Here is a 21,106-nt window from a genome sequence, read left to right as displayed (position 1 = left end):
CGCAAAATGTTTCAGATTTTCCCAGAAAGAAAAATAGATCAATGGAGGCGGGGGAAGCAAACAGCCCTGAAGGAACATGCAGATTTTGTTTTTGCAACCAGGACACGAAAACAACGCAGCTACTAGCATTTTTTTTCTTTGTTGTATTTGTTTTTTTTTTATTAATACAAAAAAAATGGTACCCGTTCACATGGACAATAAACAATAATTTACCATATAAATTATAGATTTCTGCTATGTACATATTTGTTTGATGAGCAAGACGATGAAAATGATGCCGATGGCGGTTCTGCCTGCGGCACATCCACGCGCGACCACAAATCATTTGCATAATTTCATCCAACAGGAAAAATGCCGACCGGTCACATTAATTGTTACCGCGCAGTCGGTTCCTCTCAAAAATGGCGCGCAGCCGGGAGGCGGGCGGGGTCTTATCGGTCCCTGCTCGACAGCCCGTGCAAAATAGCTAACGTTTGCGTTGCGTTTGCTCCGCAGCTGCGCCGCGATGCGGTCTGGATTGCCGTCGGCTCCAAAGACAGATGTTTTCGGAACGTGGGAGGAAACCGGAGGAGAAAAGAACACGCAAACGCCTCACGGGAAGCCCGGAGCCCGAATCGGACCCGCCACCTCTCTGCATGGTGAAGTCGACACGCTAGCCACTGGACGACCGGGCCGCCCAAAGGTCATGATGATCGTTTGAGTGCTATACTTGCTTGGGGGCTGTGCGACCATGCCCGAAACGCACCGCGTCAACGTCTCCACGCTCACATTCTAATCGATGTTGGCAGTCGGCCATTTTCCTTGGATTGTCAATCTTGGGCGGGTGTCCCGACACCTTTGACCCTCTGGCGTTTCCCCAGCCCGCCCACGTTTCAAACGTAAGGTGAACAATTTGTTCAGGAAAGATCAAGAAGATAAATGAGCTGGTCTTGAAATGCCTCATCCCGACTATCTACAAAGCCGTACAAAAATAAATCCCCGTCCCATATGGGGAGTCTTAGTGGGGGTGGGGGGGTATCCGCCGTCAAGCACTTGAACGCCACGCCGCAGCGACACGTCCGCTGCCGCTCGTGAGCGGCCCATCCTCTCCCCTGCGAGGGCGACCGGCCGCCCTGAAAACTTTTGCATTTGATGCCCAAGTTGTGACGGAGAAGCTTGGCCGAGGGGAAGGCGGCATCCGTCCCGGCCGGAGGGGGCCGTAGCCGCGTGAGCCCAAGGTTAGCTTAGCGCCTTGCTAAGCAAGGAGTTCGGAGGAAGCGCTCGACGGCTTGTGCTAGTTGCCCACTAGGGGGCTGAGGTCGCCGTGGTGGTGGTGGTGGTGGTTCTTGAGCTTCTTCTTGAAGAGGGAGATGGTGGAAGGCCGGTAGAGGATGATCCACGGCTCCGACGACGTGGAGACGCTTTGGCCGCAGCCGTCCGAGCCGCTCGCCGCGGGGATTCGGGGAGACCTGGGGATGCCATGCCAGGGAAATGTGACCATGGTTTCTCAAGTCTCAAATGCTAACCTTGGAGCTAGCGCGCCTTCAACCGATTCTGACACCCAACATTGTTGATTTATTAAAAAAAATAAAACATTTGACTCAAACGCAAGTGAACTGAATTGAAGTCCAAGTTGGCCATTTTTGAAAGCGACAATTTATGGGATCATTTTGGCTTTTTGATGCGAGCGTTAAAATGAGGTGTGAAAGCATGAAGCCAGCGACCTCAAGGCAACGCTCGACGTGATCTCGTCTTAGTTGGATGTTTACTTTGACAGCAGACCTCAACCAGGAGTGGCATGAAACGGCGTTGAAAGATAAAATTAAAAAAAATAGTGACCAAGCCTACTTGAGCGTGATGTGCAGCAGCAGCTTGGCCAGCAGGGCGGCCACAGTGAGGACCAGGAGGCCGGCCAGGGCGTAGATGGTCCACGCTGCCAAAAGACAAAACCGGGTGAGACCCTGGCGTCAGGGCGGTCGCCCGGCCGGGACACAACCCGTTTGGACATCCGACTCGAGTTTCCAACAAAGCGCTTCGGAGGAGCGCCGGAAGCATTTGGAGTGTGCACGGAGGAGCTGGACATACTGGCGCCGCGTCCGCCGCCGCGTCCGGGTCCAGCCCACTGACCTGGCACGTTGCGCCGCGGTTGGCCGGGGCTGGACGTGATCACGTAGAGGACCTGCGAGGACGAGGAGGCGCGGCCTTGGGCGGTCCCGTTGGTGACGCCGGGGGGCGCCCGGGGTCGCGGCGTGCCGGAGAGGCCCCCGTCCTCGGCGCTCTCCCCGTCAAGCCGGCTTCTCAGCGCTGCGGAGAAAGGCGGCCGCCAAACGCGTCACCCCGGATGAACGGACCCGTTTGGGGACGGAAGAGACGTGAGAAAGTCCCACCTTGGTAGAGCAGCACGAAGCCCCGCGCCTGGTTGCTGCCGTCCGAGTAGAAGTAGAGGATGACAAAGTCGGCGGTGACGTTGAGCGGGCGGCGGGGGGGCGCGCGCCGGTCGAAGCGCGCCACCACCTCCTTGGTGTAGCCGTTGAGCAGCTCCACCATGTCGGCCTGATCGCTGATGTCGAAGAGGGTGAAGTTGAAGAGGATGGCGGACGCGCCCGACACCTGCACCGTCCAGTAGCAAGCGCGGCCGGCGCCGTATTTGTCCGGGAAGTCCGGCGAGTAGATGACGCCCGAGGGCGACGAGTAATTGCCGCCGCAGGAACCCACCCGAGCTGACAAAAAAAAAAATCAAATCAAAAAGTGGGATTTGGGGGGGGGGGTTCAAGCACCCCCCCCCCCCCCCCATCGAGCGCAACTCACTGTCAAAAACGATGAGCCAGCCGTCTCCGCCGCACGGCTGCCTGTGGTCGCCGAAACAAACGTGGTTGCAGTCGGCGCCGGGGGCGGGGCCGCGCTGCGCCAGGTCCGCCTCGTTGCCGCAGAAGCAGGCGAAGCCCGACTCCATGCCGGCCAGCTGCGCACACGACACACGTGTCACGCCAGCTCAGACTCGCAGATTTTTTTTTTGGGCCAGGTCTGCACATAACGCGGGTTTTTGGAAGCCCCCCCCCCAAATTTCGGGCTCATCGGTTGGCCTCGTGGCCACGTTTTGGGCGTTTCGCCATCTGGCAAGCCAACAAACTCTTGCGCAAGATTCATCGTCATTGTTGTGGGGGAGAAATGGCGTCCGGATAAAAATGGCCACCGGGAACTCAATTGGAGCCATTCAAGCCCACCCACCGTCAAAAAGAGGCGGCGAGTCCTCAGCGTTGTCACTTCTCGCCCCCCCCCCCCCTTTGCTCCCTCTCTTTACAATTGGCCTCATCTCGTCACGAGCAGATGTCGTAACTCTAAAGTAAGAAAACGGGACTGCGGGAATGCGGAAAAAGTCGTCCCGCTCAAACGTGCCATTGTGCCGCCATTCAAAGGGAAGCCATTGTGTGACGTCACGCTTTCCGTCCCACCAGCCGAGGTACGCGCGGCGCAAAGCCCGACCCCCCGCCCACCCGGTCGCCTCCGCTCACAAGCAAGGAATTTATGGCGGCGCCATTGTTGGCTTGCCATTCGTGGGACAGTCGTCCTTAACTCATTCACTCCCAATGACGTTTTTAAACGTCTTTTCAGACTTGGTCTAGAATTGGTTGCTACTGAAGGAGTTAACATAAAAAATTTCACTTTCATGTAGAACGATTTTTTTTTTGGAGGGGGGGGCATCTCCTCATCTATCCTATCGGCGCTTTCGTGGCTCGGTTTGGGGCCGGAGTTTGCGCGTCGGCCGAGAAGAGCGAGGCTGACCTTGTACCGCTGCTTCCTGCAGAAGCCGATGCAGGTCTGGATGGTCTGCTTGTTGGAGGTCTCGGTGGGGCCGGACAGGGTGGGGGGGTCCCCGCTGTCGCGGAAGCAGCCCAGGTTCCCCGGCACTGGAAAAAGCACAACGACGACAACAAGCGTCAAGCGCGGCTCGGGAAGCAATCGCTCACGTCGGCTTGCCGATTGCGCGATTGCTCCAAAACAATCGCTGAGGCCTTGGGCCTTTTGAAAAATCCCCTTCCCGTTTTTTTTTTCCACTCGTCATATTCGCCGTGACAAACGTCTTTTTCCGCGCGCATTCACGATGTTGAAATGTGACTTTGAAAATGGCCGCGAGGACGAAAGGGTTTGACTGGCAATGCGGACGGACGGACGGATGGACATCTATCGGTGGACTTGCAATTTGGAAAGGAGCCGAGAGTCAAAGGCCAGCAAGTCCTTTCTGCGGCGTCTCGGGCGTTTGCCGGCTTTAGAGGAGGGAAAGAATGACGCTGAATGAAACAAAAATAAATGGAGCTCGAGAGCCGCCATTTTTCCTTTCAATTTCGGCTTCATTTGGGAATTGCCCAAAAGGAAAATTTGCGCAAAATCGCAAATGTTAGCGAGGGAAGCTCGAATGACGAGCGCCGCGACGTCCTTTTGTTTCTTCAGTTACAAGCGCTCCCTTGAGTTTCAATTGTCAATTTTTTTTTTGGGGGGGGGGGGGTCTTTTGGATTGCAAGTCGACATCACACTTCAGATGGAAAAGCAAAAAGAAATGATTGTCAAATGTGGCGCTCTGGAGTCCGATTTTTCCAATTTGCCTCCAATTTTTCACACCAGCTGGACGGAAATTAGCGACAGAGATGACTCGCAGTGCGCTCTCCCTCGTGCGTGGGTTTTTTTTTTTTGTTTGTTTTGAACGGCTCAAATTACACGGCCAAACTATGGGGATGGCCAAACGCGCCCCCCCCCCAACCCCCCCCCGACCGCAAGTGAGAGAACGGCCAGCCTTGGAAAAACAAGGAGAAATAAAAGCGGCAGCAATAGCACAAGTTGAAAGCAGCTGGAGGTCGGGTGGAGGGGGGGGGGGGGGGTGCGCAGGAACTCCGCGGGGCCGGGCTGCGGTTCTCCCGCCTGCTTTTTGCGCCGCCAGACCACATGTCCAACATGTTCCGCTGGCTTATTTGGACCAGCGCTTGTTTTCTTCTTTCAAGGCCGCGTTTCCCTTCCTGTCATTCTCCTCAGAAAATATACCCCCCCTCCCCTCCGCTCCCCCCTTTTCCCCCCCGTCAGACACACACACACACACAGCCCATGTAGTTTCTTTGCCGCTTCATTTATTTGTCGCTACGAAAAGAAAGAAACAAACAAACGGCCACAGGAAATAACAGCAACGCTTGAGGAACTCTGCAAAGTTTCACATTTTCAGAAAAAAAAAAAAAGAACGGCGATAAATTACGTTAGCAGCAGTGCCAAAATATTTGGGCACAAATTGAAAAACAAATAAGAGATATCCCTATTTACATATTATAGATGTATATATTTTTTTCCCTTCATTATTTTAGCGAGAGGAGCCAGATGAGGTGGCTTGGGCATCCGATTCGGATGCCTCCTGAACGCCTCCCTGGTGAGGTGTTCCGGGCATGTCCCACCGGGAGGAGACCCAGAGGAAGACCCAGGACACGCTGGAGAGACTATGTCACCCAGCTGGCCTGGGAACGCCTCGGGATCCCCCGGGGAGAGCTGGAAGAAGTAGCTAGGGAGAGGGAAGTCTGGGCTTCCCTGCTAAAGCTGTTGCCCCCGCGACCCGGCCCCGGATAAGCGGTAGAAGATGGATGGATGGATGGATGGATTATTTTAGCGAAACGCCAAAGTAGTGCCCCCCGCAACAATATCAGCAGCAATGCGACACGCTGGGATTTATTTTTCACTTTTGCTGCGTTTGCCTTTTTTAAAAAACATGCTAGCTAGCGTGACTTTGGCCATGCCTGCGTCCAGCGAATCCTTTTGTTGACTCCTTTTCACAGGATGCGTTTCTCTTTGGGGCTTTTCCGTCACGGTGACCTCGCGACTGCTAAAACGGTGTCGTCAACAGAGCCCGCCCCGTCGCCGCAACGCCACCCGGACCCCCGAAATCCGAACGGACGGCCGTCACTTGGAGGGCGCTCGCGTCTGGATTCATTTCGCAGTGGCGGCGAGTTAGCGCAGATGTTGAGTCGTTCCAAAGCGCCGTTTCGCCGCTTTATAAATCAGACTTAATGAAAGCAATCGCTCGGCGCCGCATACTGCGTTTGGTTCGCCTCGTAAAATACGACTCCAAACACCTCCCTTTATGGCTTCAAGGTGGGGAGGCAAAAAAAATAAATCAAATAAAAACCTGAGGAAATAGATGAACACACCACATTCACAATGGCACAGATTCTTTCGTGCTTTCCGATACGCAGGTGGGGGGGGGGGCAGGTACCACGAGGTCCGACTACAAAGTCCTAACCCCTCGTAGCAAACCCCATTGAGTTGATTGGTCCTGGTGACACACGATGGATCCCGCAGTCTCCCCTTTGCTGTGGGGCGCCCTGATTCTCAATTTGGGAATTTTCATTCCAGGTCCATCTGGAGTCTCGTTTTCGTTTGAGCGACCGAGGGACCAGAAAAGAAAGACGATTGCGGCTTTGATTGCCCGCGGCGCTCCCAAGCGCTTGCCGCTTCACGCTCGCCCTTTCAAATGGGGCGCAGCCGCAATGTGACCGCGCCCGCCCGCCCTCGGAGAAAGGTACGCCGAGCGACGCCTTTCGGCGCACCCGTCGAGCCATTCCACAGACAATGGGGAAACTTCCCCGACATTCTCGGCTTTGCCAACAGAGTCACGAGGTGAGCAGCCGTTTACGCAACAGCGAAAAAGCCATTAGGGCGGGCGGGCTTTGTTGCCGTGCGGCTGATTTTCGCCCAAAATGTAAGCGGCGGTTGCTTTCGAGCCTTCGCGCCAGAAAGTTGAGCGGCGAGGCGTAGGCCTTGCCAGAAAGCGAGACTTTCCCGAGCGGACGGACTTTGAGCCTTTCCACAAATGTCCTTCTCGGGCCGTGCGAGGGAAAGGCCTTCGGTGCCGCAAGGTGAGGCGCGGTATCCTTGCGGTTTCCCGTTGGAGTCCGCCGGGGCCTGCCGCCGCGCTTCGTGAACAGACTTGTTTGCGTGACAGCCCCCGTGCCTCGCAGCTAAACATAACCTCGGTCTTCCCGCGCGGAGTTGTTGTCGGAACGGCCTCGAGAAAGGCGGGGTGGGTGCGCACGCGCGGCTCCACTTTCGGGCCAAACCAAAACACGGCTACCCGCACGGAGGCTGAGCTCATTCTCGCACAGGCGCGGGACAAGAAATAGCATCTTGACATTTCAGACGACGTTGAAAACAAACACACCCACACGCAGAGTAAATGACTCCATGCTGAGACTAGTCAAGCGGAATGTGCAAAAGGTCACGGCAAAAAAAGTAAAAAGTCACTCGCAGGGCGATGACGGTCTGCAGTTTGGAAAAAAATGACAAGGTCCACTCGCGTTACCAATCACACGGCCGAGCATGCGCCAATCAACTCGGGTAGGGCCGGACAACGGGGGGCAAAATTAAGGGCCGTGATTATTTTGAAAATCATCATCGTAGCCGGGCGGCCCGGTAGTCCAGTGGTTAGCACGTGGGCTTCACAGTGCAGAGGTACCGGGTTCGATTCCAGCTCCGGCCTCCCTGTGTGGAGTTTGCATGTTCTCCCCGGGCCTGCGTGGGTTTTCCCCGGGTGCTCCGGTTTCCTCCCACATTCCAAAAAACATGCGTGGCAGGCTGATTGGACACTCTAAATTGTCCCGAGGTGTGAGTACAGATGGTTGTTCGTCTCTGTGTGCCCTGCGATTGGCTGGCAACCGATTCAGGGTGTCCCCCGCCTACTGCCCGGAGACAGCTGGGATAGGCTCCAGCACCCCCCGCGACCCTCGTGAGGATGAAGCGGCTCGGAAGATGAATGAATCATTGTAGCCTCAATCAAAGGAATCCGTTCCGGGACATTTTCCACAAAACGGGACGAAAATGAGCGGTCCGAAGATTGAGCCCTGCGGAACACCGCTTGAGCACTCGGTCACCGTCGGGGCAAAGTAAAAAAAGCGCCACTCACTCTGGCACGTTGGGATGTCGCAGTACCTCCAGTAGATTCCGTCTTCGTGGTCGGCGATGTAGCACCACGGCTGGACATCGCCGTCGGGGTTCCTGCGGAAAAACGCCAACCAAAGCAAACGTTCATTTCTGGTGTACAACCGGCCCTCCCGCTCCCCATTTTGTTGTTGCGGCCAACCTGCAGTAGTTGTGGCTCCCCAGGCCGCCCTCGCCGTTGGGGTACTTGAGGGTGTTGTAGGGGTGCTGGAAGGTCTCGTTCCAGAAGAGGCAGGCCTTCCCCTCGGGCAAACTGGTCTGCTTCTGGAAGCCCCTGTAGTCCTCCCCGTTGGCCGTGTAGCACTCTGGCGGGCGCAGAGGAGAGGAGAGCGCGGCCATTAAGACCCAGTGGCTCACGAGCGGGTTGCGCCCCCGCCCCCCCCCCCCCCCACGGCGCCTGCTAAAATTGGCCAAAAGTCAAATATGTATTGCGTTGTTTTTTGCATGGTACCAATTTCTTCCCGATTGATTGTGGGAGGGCCGATCCCAACTCGAAACCGCTCAGCTTTTTCCAAACATTTTTTTTCTATTGAAAACAACCGCCAGAAACGACTTTTGGGCCCCCCCCGCCTCGCTCTCCCTTGCTCTCGTGTGGCCCGGCTTTGATTTGGTTCACCGCGGTTCGATTCGACGTCCCCGTTTGCCCCGATGACGAAACTAGCGTCCCGTGTCGCAACATTTCATTCCCGCATAAAGTCTCCATTTGACGGGGGTGGCGGCACCCTTCCTGCTGACATCTGGCAGATGCAGGACGTAGGACGCGTGTGCCGCCTTTGCCTCCCCCGAGATTTTTCAGGACCATCCGGCACCATTTCAATGCTCGAAGGTATCGCGAGTGACGGCGGAAAACGCAAGTTGCAATATCAGCGCTGGTCTTCGCCGCCAGCTGTCGTCTTTGCGGCGCTCGCCAAACGTGTTGGAGCAAAAAGGAAAAAAAAAAGGGGGGGGGGGGGAGAAAAAAGAAAGAAATAGCCAGGCGCAGTATTGTTTCCATTAACATCAAGGCTCGGCTCCGGTTTCCAGGAAGCGGATGACAACCATATGGGCCGCGCTCATTTCCCAGGAAAAACAAGAGCGAGTTCAAACAAACAAAGCGGAGAACCCCGCTCACGCCGCAGGAACAAAAAAACGCCCCAAACTTGATTTGCATGCGATAAGTCGATGAGGATGCGGAGCAAAATATACGTATGGTGCAATTCACTCAAGACTAAATTGTTGCCTTCAAACGAAATTTGGGGTCAACCGAATTGCCACAATGTTGTCTTTGGTTGGGAGGTAAAAAACAAACAAACAAAGAAAAAGGTGTGCGCTGTGAAGTGAGGCGTCCTCCGAGACCAGTTCCTCCTACGGGAGACCAAAGAAAGTCAAATTCATTCATTCCAATTCATAACTTGGTCAAACGGCGATGAAAACGCCTCCCTTTCATTCAAAATCTCGCCAGAGGAAGCTTCCCCGAGAGAAAAGAACGAGTTCCACGAAAACGATTTGGCAGGTAAGAGCTGCGCCCTTTCACACAAACACGAGTTGATTTCACTTGAGAGCGTGAGGTCACACATTCTCACGCAGGCTCGGTTGCTAACTCAACGTCAACAAAACCCCAACAAGTCAGCCAAACGAGGCGGCCTGGAAGGCTAAAGAAGCTTTGGGCTTTGTTTTTAGCCTCTTCGTTGCATCTGATGTCGACAAAAGGGCCTACCCTCCGTTCTTACGTTGTCCGTCAAGCCGAGGAGGGCCGCGTTCCTTTTGAGTACATTTCAAGATGACGGAAGCCGTGGCCCCATCAAAGAAACCAGCGCTGCAATTTGAGGGTTTGGCGGCGGCGCAAAACCCCGACGGTGAGTCATCGGCGGCCAGGAGCGGAGAAGCCATCGCGCCCGCCGCCGAGCGAGCGCAGCTCATCGCTCGACCGCTTCCCCAAGGAGCTCTCGTCCTTCAAAACATCTTCCAAAAAGGAACGCGTTTGGAAATGACACCAGTTGGCTGAAGGACTTTCTGGATGGCTCCGCGCGAAACTCAGGAACCAAGTCCACCGCCCCGCACATGCTCGGGCCACCGGCGGGTTGTGTCCCGCGAGTTTTTACAGGCAGCGTTTGCTTGCGGCGGGGAGGAAGAGCGTGGTGGTTGCGGCGGGGCCGGGAGGTACTTAAGGGACCGCGAAGACAAACGGCCAGTTCGGACCCACCCGGTTGTCGGTCAGGTGACTCGATGAAGGCGGGCCAGGGTGGATATGAGGGCTTGACAACCAACCACATTAAAGCAATTCGTCCTCCTGACCGGAGCTTCAGCCAATTACAATCTCTGATACGATTCCGATTTATGGTCACGTCGATCGGACCTCACCCGCGTGCATTTATTCACAAATCGACGCAATCGGAGGATCGGCGATTTACTCAACATTGCCCGTCGGGACCCTGGCCACCCGTCGACGATGCTGATCAGCGGGACAAAGTTCTGACGGTCGTCCGCATACCAGCGCGAGGGAAATAGCGTGTTTCCTTAAGATGGAAACCAAAGGGGGCAGATGCAGTGAGAACAGCAGAGGCCCCAGAATTGAACCCTGGGGAACACCACATGACTGCGGAGCAGTTCCTGACTCACAGCAACCAAGGCAAACACTAAAAGTGACACGAAAACACGGGCGTCGTCCTATGAAGCGTTTCTTTTCCTTCCTTTGGAGACTCGCGGCGATGGGGAATAGCCCTAGCTCGTGCGGCTAACCGCTATTCTGCTCTACAGCCGGCTCACCTTGCTACGCTCTCACCCTTGCCGACATATGAAGACCAGGTCGCCTCGTTACCGCACATTTTTATGGGCTGCGTAGAAGACGCGCGAGTCAAAAGTCTTGGGTCATGAAAACAAAGAAGACGCAGAAAACTCTCGCGATTAGCCACTGGACATCTGCGATGCGGCGAAGTGACGCCAACCCGTCGACTCATCTTCAAGCCCCGCCGCCGCGCACAGGCGCTCCAAATGTCAAACCGGTGCCATAAGCGTGGCCACTCCTCAAGATAAAAGTCGCGTGACAGAAATAAACAGACGTCCTCAAAAGAATCCACATCGCGCCGGCTTTAGCCGAAGCCTCTTAGCCGCGTTAATGGCCCTGTTATTACAACCGGCTGAGATTTGTGGCTCGTGAATTCCACGTAGCCACTTGAAATAAGACCGAAGCAAAAAGAACCTGTTGGGTTTTCGGGACACATGATCTCAGAAACGCAAACAAACATTTTTTTTTTTCGATTGCCTGCCGCCGCCTGGTCACACAGAAACCAGCGAGTAGCCATTTGTCATGTTAGCAAAGAGGGATGAAACGCGCGGCTAATTACAGGCGATGGCTTCCGCACTAGCATTAAGAGCTTCCTTCTAACTTTATATGTTTGCAGCCTGAAAAAAAAAATCCAAAAGCCGGCACAAATTGAGTTCAGAAGAAGATTCGGCATTTAGGAGACTTTTGCACAGAAGAGCATCTTGGGACATAACAGGACAAAAGAAGTGGCGGGAACAGTTCAACTTCCCACCCCGAGACCGTCAGTCGCCTTGAAACCGAGACCCGCCCCCGACATTTGGGGAAACTGGCATTTGCATTTAGCAAAGTGGGACACAATCAACACAATCGGGAATTTCAGTGGCGGCGTCGGGAGTCGTCCCGTCTTTGTTAACGTTTGCCGCAGTACCTCAGAAGTCGGGAAATTGCCTCTCCAAACAGGGGCTTCCTGTCATAACACTTCCTGGAAAACAACGATGATAGCCAAGCTTTGCACGCAGATGGCAAACGCTTACAACCGGCAGGCAAAAACAATGAAGGGACAATTTTTTTTTTCCGCCCCCTCCCGGATGATTATGAAATGCACGTGAAGCGCTCCCCACCGCCGCATCCTGGCAGCCATTTCAGTTGTGACACTCATTAACGTCGGCGCCCGGGAAGAGAGAGCGCGCGGGGTCAAGCCAGATGTGGCGGTTTGCGGCGCTACCGAGATGCAAGTCGGGGGGGGGGGGGTTAGCGCAGCTGCTTGGCAGAGCGCCTTCACCTTTTAGGCGTCACACTCGTGCCCAAAACGACACGGAGAAGGAAGTCGGCCATTTTGCTTTGGAGTCCACGTTTGAGACTCATTTTATGCTCAGTTCGTGGATCCAGCCCCAAAGTCGGTTCGCAAGGTGAAATTTGGCCGGCACGGCTCTCATGGGTGGAGCTCCCAAAAAAAGTCTCAAGAAGCCCCGCCCCAAAAGACGTGGCCACTCTGGCTGGAGGCCCCCTTTTCAGTCATCAGGAATTCTTACTTTTGATTTGAAACATGAGATTTTGTCGATCCCAAAAGCACTTCATCATTTTGGCCCATTTTTGAGGGTAGGGGGGGGGTCCCGAGAAAGACAAACTTGCCCCGCAGATGTTGTCCGATGGCGCCCAAAATGGAACGTCGTATGCCGGACAGATGGACTCGGCTAACTCGGCAACAGGTTTCAACGTCTGGATTCTGTGGCGTTGGAGGATGGCCGCAAAGACTATGAAATGAACAATACGCAAACGAGGCCGGAAGCATTCAGACGGCAAAGCGGATGAGGGGGGGCGGCAGGGGGGTGGCGACGGTGCGCCTCACCTTGCTTGTCTCGCTTTGGTCTTTTATCTGCTGCGCCCTGGAGCGGGAGGCTCGCTTGGTGAGAGCGCAAATCCCACGGTGGGGGGTGGTTGACGGGTTGGATGGCGCTGACCGCCTAACTCTGCGCTCAATGACTCCTCCGAGGGATGTGACAGTCCCTCGTAGCTTTGAATGTCTTCCGTTTGCAGCCCCCCATAAAGCAGGACCTGATCGGAGGCGGAAATAGCCTGGCCCGGAGCCGCGCTTCCTGCGCCGTTCCTCAGCACGCAAGCTTCCCCGCTGCAGCCGCAGGACCGCGAGGCAGAAAACCTACAAAAAGCCGTCCGGCCCCGTTATTTCAACGTGTCATGGGAATCATCGCCTGTCTCGGAGCTCTATTTGGAGCTCATCTCCAACGCTCCGCCAATAGTCTTTGAAGTTCCTTGTCAAACCATCTTTTTGGGGGGAGTGGGGGGGGGGCAAATTACGGGGCAGGACATGGACATACGGAAGCAGGAACGGAATGAGTCGACGCCATTTGCGGCTTTTCGACTGGCGGCGGTTCAGACAAACATCTGGGCTCCTCATCACGTAGGCCCTTCCATATCTCCGCCATGGGCCACACGGCGCTGACGCAGACTCCTCGGGGGGGATTTGGGCCAGAGCGAAGCGCCGCCTCCGCGGCGACGGCATCCGACGCAGACGCTCGCCGAGCGGTCCAAACACAAGCGCCTTTTGTCCGCCCGGGACGCGGCCATGCCCTTCTCAGCCGCTGCGCACCGGACAGAGGACCTTTTCTCTGTCCGCACGACGGCGAATCCTTGAAGAGTCCGGCAATCCCGTTGGTGCCGCTTGTGGGCCAATGCGCATTGTTTGAGTTGGGCGGTCTGGAGCGGAGTCAGGTCCTTGTGTTACGCGAGCGCTTTCAGAGCGCGCAGGGTTCCCCTAAGCCGCTCTTCCCGCCGGATCCGGGTCTCGTCATCTCGGAGCGAGACCGGAACCGAAGGCCGCCGAACGCAAGAGATTCCCGTAGCGGGTTCTTTCGACCCGCCTCCAACCCGAAGGCTCGTCGGCCTCGGCCCGACGATCGGCCGGCGGAGCTCAACGCCCGCGCGCGACCCGTTAATGCTCGATGAGCCGTGGCGCCGAGGCCTCACGCCTCCGACTTCAAAAGCAGGCGTTGGCGGCCGGGGGGGGGCCCAGCCAGACGAGGCAACAACACACCTGTTTTCCATCCCGCTCAAAGCTGGCATGTGAGGAATGTCAATTACATGCGCTTTGGTTCGCTTGCAAAGGCCTCCTGCCGCCCCCCCACGTCCCCCCCCCCCTTCTGCAAACTACCGCCGCTATGCTGGGTCCGACGTGACAACGGGTTCCAGGGACGAGGAGAAGGGAGATATCAGAGGCTTTGTGGGCCAGAGCGGGGGCGGCAAAGGCAGATCAAAACGCGCGGCTTCTCTTCCTCGTTTGTGCCCGACAGGCGACGTGATCGCGTCGCAGGCGAGGGCGACGGACGCTCAAGCCGTTCTTTCAAAGTCAAACGGGGGCACTTGAAGAGTCGACAGCCCCCCCCCCCCTCATCCTGCCGTTAGCGGATGATGCGGGTGCCGGCGGCGGCCATCTTGTCAGCCGTCGCTTGTCAAAGCGGGAGCTCGGGACTTATTGAAAAGGGGCTGTGGGGGGGCGTGCATAATTAGCATAATAAAAGGTGTCAAGTTAATCCAATCAAGTTGTGGCTTGAAACCCACGGTTGTCTTTCCTGGTTTAATTTTGACATTCTGAGGTCATTTCCTGGCAAATGGCGACATTTTGTCCAGACAAATGACAACTTTGCTCTTGTGCAGAATACATTCTTTGAGACTTGGATATAAACATATCAAAATGATTAGAAAGAAGGGAACAAAAAAATATTTGATATGAAGAAACATAATTGCCTTTCAAAATTACAGTTATTATTATTCTTATTTTTAAAGCTGACCTAGAAATGAGGCGAAACTCCCACGTTTGCCCACCGCAGGGGGCACCTCGACGCTCCTCCTGCCTGCCTGCCCGTTGTTGTGGCTGCGAAGCTGAACCGTTTCTGTTTTGACAACGGCAACTTCCTGTTGTTGGTTCATCCAACGGGTTGGTCCGGGTGTGACCTCTCGGCTGCAGTTTGAGTGACGTGGAGACGACTAATTGCGCTTCATTCCGCGGCTGACTGCGCGCGTCCTTTCCTTTTGTCATCCGGGCTAGCCGGCGCGGCGCGGCGCGGGTGTGACGCCGCCGTTTCTGCTCTCCGATGACGCCATTCCAACGTGGGTCGCGGCGTCGGCAAAAGACAGATTTTGCTGGACGTCGGCTCTAAGCGCTTTTTTTTTTTGTATGCGCGTCCGGAGTGACAATGAGAGAGCCACAATGGGCCGCAATCTTGCAGAGGCCTTTTTGAAACGGCGGCGTCTCCGGTTCCCGATCTGCCTTGTGAAAGCGATCCCCTTTTCAGCGCCATTTGTGTGACTGTGGGAAGAGCAGCGGTACCGGGAAGCAGATGCTTCGCTTCAAGGGGGAGGGCGGCGGGTGGGGTGGGGGCGGCAGGGGACCCCGAGCGGCCTCAGTTACGCAAGATCCATTGAGGGGCGGCGGATTGGGTTTTTATCTTGACCTTCCATTAGGGGAAGACTCGGATTTCAGCCCTCTTGAGCGGCTTTGTCACGGGCCCGTCAACACCGAGGACAAGGGCCGCCTTGTTCAAAGTGGGACAAGACTCCAGTTCGCCACCCGAATGCCGGACCGGGCTAGCGGGTGTGCGCGTACGACGCACTAGCTAGAAGTACGGATCGCTGTCAATCGGGGAGCCGCGTGGTGCCGCGAGGGCCAACTGACTTTTGCTTCTCTGACAGGGGCCGGGGGGGGGGGGGTTGTCGTAAAAAGGCTGACCATCGCAGAGTAGTTACGGTTTGCCTCGGAGGGCCGCTATGAATTTTGGGAAGGCATCTCAACGTTTAATCGCCTCCACATTTTACATACACGGCGCACAACAAATGCACGCGGAACTCGTTTTCAAATCACAAGTCGAGAATTACGACCGTTCGTGCGGATTACATCTGACAATTTCAAATTCCGACTTTGAAGATGATTTGAAACAAAAAGGCAATGATTGAAAGCTACCCAAACGGAAGGTTCCGTGGCACCGCCCTCGCCAAAGACGCACTTCGGTGCCGCCGCGGCTGCGCCTGAGCTGCTTTGCATGCCGGGCAGGTGGCGATTTGCGTAACGCGTCCAAACAGAAGAAAGGAAAGGAGGGGCAAAAAAAAAGAAAGAAAGAAAAAAGAAAGAAGCGCAGCGCGCAGGGAGGTACTGCCATCAAACGAAAGGAGGCCTTTGAACACCACGGGCCCGCAGCCGCCGCCGCACCATAATAAGCACCTGCCGCGCGCTTGTAATCACCACCTACGTTTTCTGTCCCATCCCTCGGCACTGCCGGCAGAGCGAGGACGTCGCCCGCCAAACCTGACCTGCTCAAGGTGTCCATGTTCGGCGGAAGGTCAAAGGTCAGCGCAGACGCAACCCGGCAACCCGGAACGGACGTGATGGCCGCAAGCTGTTGGATGGAAACTCGGTGGCGGTGGCAAAAAAAAAAAAGATGCAAAGAAGGAAATGGGCCACCTTCAAATCCGCCGCGGCCCCAAAGACAACTCCAAGTTTTGTTTTGGACTACTTTGTCCACAATTGTGCACAATTGCCACAATTCAAGATGGCTTCACTGAACAATCTTTCCTTTTTACAGCCGCTGAAATTTGGAACGTGTCGGTTGTATGACCAGGTCGAAGGTTGCAGGTGGGGTGGAGGGGTCCAAATTGGAACAACCCCCCCCCCCAAAAAAAAATCTATGTTGGGGAGCATTTGCGTGACTGCGACACCTGCGCTACCACTGCCACATCACTCCAGCAAACACAAGCGTGGGATGCTCCGCCCACCCCCGCGCACAACTGCAACCAATGAAAAAGGCTCATGATGCCGTGAGCCGTCTCGTAAAAAGGATCGCGGAAGAGGCGGCTGACCACGGCCGCCGCCCTCGCCCCCCTGCCCCCCCCCCCCCCCCCTCGGCGTGCTGAGGGGGAATACCGTGGCTTGAAATACTTTGTGTTAATACCTAGGTCCACATGGGAGCAGTTTCGCGGCGGCCCAGATGGCCCAGCCTCTAATTTGAAGCCCGAAGGCTGTCATTAGGAAGACGAAAAAATTAAAAAGGAAAGCCTGCGGATTTTTCGCCCGCTTCGGACATGAAAGCCGAAGCAAATTACAGCAAAAGGCGGGCGGGGCTCGGTTTGTGCGGGCGGGCTTATTAGATATCCGCCACGAGGTTATGACCCGCTATTGTGCGCAGGAGGTGACGCCAACAAATAAGAAAAAAAAATGAGGGCAGACGTGTCGAGAAAAAAAAAAAAAAACAAGAAAGAAGCTATGAAAAAAAAAACGGGCTGGCATGGCAAAGCGGCGCAGAGGCGCGTGGCCGCCCGGCTTCAAGCCGAGGCCCGCGCGGGTCGGCCGGTGGCGTCTTTGCGCATACGAACCAATTCCAATGAGACGTTAAGGAGCCGGGGGGGGGGGGGCAATCATGATTTTGCTGCATCGCTATGAGAAATATTTTCACAAGTGTTCGTCAACCAACACTGATCCAAAATATGCCCATGAGGTATCATCTTTGTTCACCGGGGGGGTCGCCCTTCTCACCTTCTAAACGATATCGGCAATGACTTTGAGCGTGTGTGGCTTGGACAAGGGGGTGATGGGGGCCGGGGCGGCCTGTGTGCGCTCAAGACGTGTTTGTTTTGTGCAACGGAGCGATTCAAAACGCACACAAACATTACGCGCTTTGCACTTTTTATGCACTCGCTCCTCCCGGCATGAGAGATGCTTGAATTGTGAATCCCCCCCCCCCCCCCCCGCAATGAATCGCTGGAGCGTTAATCATAACATTTGACCAGAACTTGCATTCCAAATTTAAGAGCAGTCGGCCAATTGCTGCGGAATCGATCCATTCAAATGGATTTTTGAATGGATCGGACAAAAGTGTGACAAGACGCCGTGAAAAGGTCCCGGGATTGGCTGGCGTTTGCCATTGAGCCCGTGCGGCTTTTTGCTTGGGCCTCATTCGAGTTGACGGCCGCGCGCATGTCGTGGGAAGGCCGTTTGGATGAACATGGGGGCTCCGTCTCACGTTCTTGCTTATCGCTCAGAGCATCATCAGGTCGCGCCACTTCAAGGCAAGACGGCACCTTTCAGCATTTTCAGCAAGAAAAACAACGTCTTCAATGCCATATCCAAAACAACACAGGAGGGGCGAATTTGACAGCACCCCCCCCCCCCAAAAAAAGGATATTAGGGTTAGAAACAAGTGAATTTCCAAGGTGTCACGGGTCCTTTCTGGTCCTAATTCCAAGATTTGGAGCCAGCGTTGACGTTTCAAGAACGCCATCGTCACACAAAAGCCCCAAAAAAGCCCATTTCCAAGAACCCCCTTGGAGCTTTGGGTCACCAATCAAGTAAACAGCACCGCGGCAAAGAGCTTTCTTTGGGGCCCACAAATGGCGCCTTGTCAAAGGCTGCGTGGAGCGTTGGCGCCTTTTGAAGGCATCCGTCCCCCCAGTGGGGGCTTTGCCAACAAGTCCCCAACTCCACTTCTTGGACGGGTCATCAATCAACCGAGATTGGCGCTTTGAGGCACACACTTGATCCCAAAATGCGGGCGTGTGCGAGAACGGGACGAGGCTGGCGGCTGGCTGGCTGGCTGGCTGGCTGCACTTTGGAGGGGGCCGTCTCGGACCAAAACGCCCCACCGAACGCTCACTTTTCACACCGCATTCAACGAGAAGACAACCTATTCGCACGTAAAGGATGCTTTTAGAGTAGTTTGCGGTGCCGTTTGAAGGGGGTGGGGGGGCATCGCTCCGTCGAAGGGAAGTCTCGTTGGGGCACCGGAGACGCCGGCAAAAAAAAGAAAGAAAGAACCAAGCGAGGCAAAAAAAGAAGAAAGAGAAGGAAAAGACAACAGGTTGCGGACGGACTCGCTCACTCACCGGTGTCCAAGTGCGAGAGAGAGGCGGAAGACAGGAAGGAGAAGCCGGCCAGCAGCAGCCAAGCGGCGGCGGCGGTCCGCGGCTCCATCGTCCCGACGCAGGCGACGCGACGCGGGCTCTCGCGCTCCACTCGGCAAGTCCGCTACAGCGGCCGGCAGCCTTGGAGCGCGGCGGTGGCGCGGGCACTTGGGGGACTAGAGGGCAGCGCGGAGGGATCCGAGTGGCGGGCCATGTGACAGGAAACTCCGCCAAACGCTCGCAACCTGCGCCGAGGAGGCGGAGTCGGAGGGCGGGGGGCGGAGGCTATGGGGGGCGGGGCCTGGGAAAGGTTAGTTCAGTGTAAGAAGTCATCCCAAGTGCTTGTTTGGACCAGTTTTTCCCAACCTTTAGTTAGCCCGAGGCGAATATTTGACATTCGAAAAAAGCTCGATTGGCAGGGAGGCACCCCCCCTCCCCATCTCAAGGGCCAAGCCAGATAATTGACTTTGAATATTTTCTTTTTTTTTTTTTTTCAACTACAGTCCACCGTGGCCTGTTTTCCCATTGCCCTTGTCGGTGTTAAAACCAAGGATTTTCGTTTCTTCGTTTCTTCTACGAGGAAGGGAGTCTCGTCCAGCTTGCCGTGCGAGTCCCGAGCATGAGAAAAGTCGACGCAGTCGATGGCAAACGCCGTGCCAAAAAGTCCCAATCGAGCCGGGCCGGTAGTTCCTTTTCAAGTGTACCCTTGTCAACATTTTAACGTTGCGATCCCAACTAATTGATTTGAAAAAGGATTGACATTTGAGCACAAACAAACTCCGTGTGAACAAGGGCGGCAGACAGCAAGACGCGTTCCTAAATCAAGTCCTGGAAGGTGCCGTCATGATTTTCATGACGAACAACGGGCGTCCCATTTAAGTGACAAACAGCGCCCCCTGCCGCGTCTCTCCTGCATCGAGCTCCTGCAAAGGGCACAAAGGAGCGTTTCAAAGTTTGCTTGTTGAATTGTGGGACGCCTGCAGATGCAAATGACACTCGCTTGGCGCCCACGCTTGTAACTTCGAAAGCAAAAACACTCAAAATCATTTTCCAGCACATCATTAAGCAAGAATGTGCTTGACTTTTATTTTTTTTAATTTCCCTCGCTCCCCACAATCGGCACAAAGTATGTAACTTCAAAAGCTGAAGCTCCCGGACGGCGGGAATTCCCACACCTGCTCTCGGAGGCGCGCAGGTGCGATCATAAATCTGCCGACACGCCCAATTGCCGCCGAGGCTTTTTTTTTTCACAGCGAGAGATCTTATCCGGCTTCAAATGCGCCTCAAGTATGACGTGGCGCCGCTTCATCGTACTGTGTGACAGGCACGGAGGCGGAGTGGGGGGCTTCGAGGGGACCTGGAAATTTGCGGGCTTCTTCACGAGCAACTCGCCGTTCTGTGCACCGCGGTGCTCAAAATTCCCCGGCCTTCGAGCTCGTATCCAATCCCTCCCGCCTCCACATTTTATGTCGGTACCTTTCACGCATTTCTACCTTTGTTTTGGTTATGATCTGCAAAGGGAAGACACATTTCCGCAAAGCTGCGGTGAATCGATGTTTTTCCTTCTCGCGGCGCAGAAGCGATGGGCTCCTTCGCGGCTTCCCGTGCAGCTCCGTCGGAAACATCCGTGCGGTGGGCGCGAGTACTCTGCGGCAAACGGCTCGCTGTGACGCGCCGCCGCGTAAAATCGGACGGCGCGGTGCGTGGGCCGAGCGCCTCGGGGGATGAAGAGCGCCCTCAAAAGCTGAGGGGGGGGGGGCTTAGCGGAAGGTGGAGAAGTGGAACCGAGTGTTTACGTCTGGAGTCATTTAGTCGGAAGGCTCGGTGGGGGGGGGGGGGGGGGGAAGAAGAAAACAAACGGCACGGAAGCGGAGGGTCAACTTTGGGACACGCCGCTGCCTTGGAGCATTGAAATCCTCTCCGCTGCCCCCTGGTGGCGAGGGGAGCGCATCTACGCGCACAAACCCAATTTGGATGAAGTTGGGATGTCGAGTTCAACATCAATCTGAACACATTTGCAAATCCTCTTGCGCCTCCACTCCGACGACGACATGACATTTCACGTGTCAATCGACTTGATTGACATTTTTAGCAACTCATCTTGAACTTTGAACGTTATGGCTGCAAACTGTTCCAACAGCCATAAAGTTGGGAGAAAGTTCATCAAAGGGCCGTTTGCAATTGGCTTTGTAAAATGGTGTCATTGGGAGGGAGGGTCCCAGCTGGAGCTCTCTTACATGAAAATATGCTGCCCACGAAGCACACATGCAGTCCAAAACCACTTGACAGAAGATCCAGACGAGCAGACAGGCACGGACGGATCCCATCTCACATCTCCGAGTTGATTCATTCGATTAATTTGACTCCCCGGGGCCAATCATCAGAGGGAAAAGATGTGCCGGCGGCTACCTCGGGAGTCAACCGCGACCGAGACATGAAAGCCGCCAATTTGGAGTCCACAGATGAGTCAAATCCGAGCAGACCAAAAGAAAAAAAAGAAAGAAAAAAGTCCCT

At 55.2% G+C, this 21,106-nt stretch overlaps 1 protein-coding gene across 3 annotated transcripts; it reads right to left on the bottom strand.

Moving 5' to 3' along the window:
* Positions 1-128: 128 nt before the first annotated feature.
* On the bottom strand, positions 129-18,831 carry kremen1 (kringle containing transmembrane protein 1). Of its 3 annotated transcripts, none has more exons than XM_052069001.1 (9): positions 18,575-18,831; positions 8,087-8,249; positions 7,910-8,001; positions 3,763-3,887; positions 2,788-2,941; positions 2,367-2,699; positions 2,065-2,283; positions 1,828-1,912; positions 129-1,448 (listed from the first exon to the last, which is right to left on the bottom strand). In XM_052069001.1, exons 1-9 carry the CDS (start codon positions 18,660-18,662, stop codon positions 1,274-1,276), a joined length of 1,434 nt encoding a protein of 477 aa, XP_051924961.1. In that variant the 5' UTR covers positions 18,663-18,831; the 3' UTR covers positions 129-1,273. The 3 variants fall into 3 exon arrangements, with proteins under 3 accessions (XP_051924961.1, XP_051924962.1, XP_051924963.1); XM_052069002.1 differs by having other exon boundaries at positions 2,107-2,283; positions 18,575-18,830; XM_052069003.1 differs by lacking the exon at positions 2,065-2,283 and having other exon boundaries at positions 18,575-18,830.
* Positions 18,832-21,106: the final 2,275 nt, after the last annotated feature.

This window comes from Hippocampus zosterae, chromosome 6 (assembly GCF_025434085.1).
Source record: "Hippocampus zosterae strain Florida chromosome 6, ASM2543408v3, whole genome shotgun sequence".
NCBI classification, from domain to species: Eukaryota; Metazoa; Chordata; class Actinopteri; order Syngnathiformes; family Syngnathidae; genus Hippocampus; species Hippocampus zosterae.
Note: the sequence above shows the minus strand (reverse complement) of the source record. Positions and strands in the feature narration are given on the sequence as shown.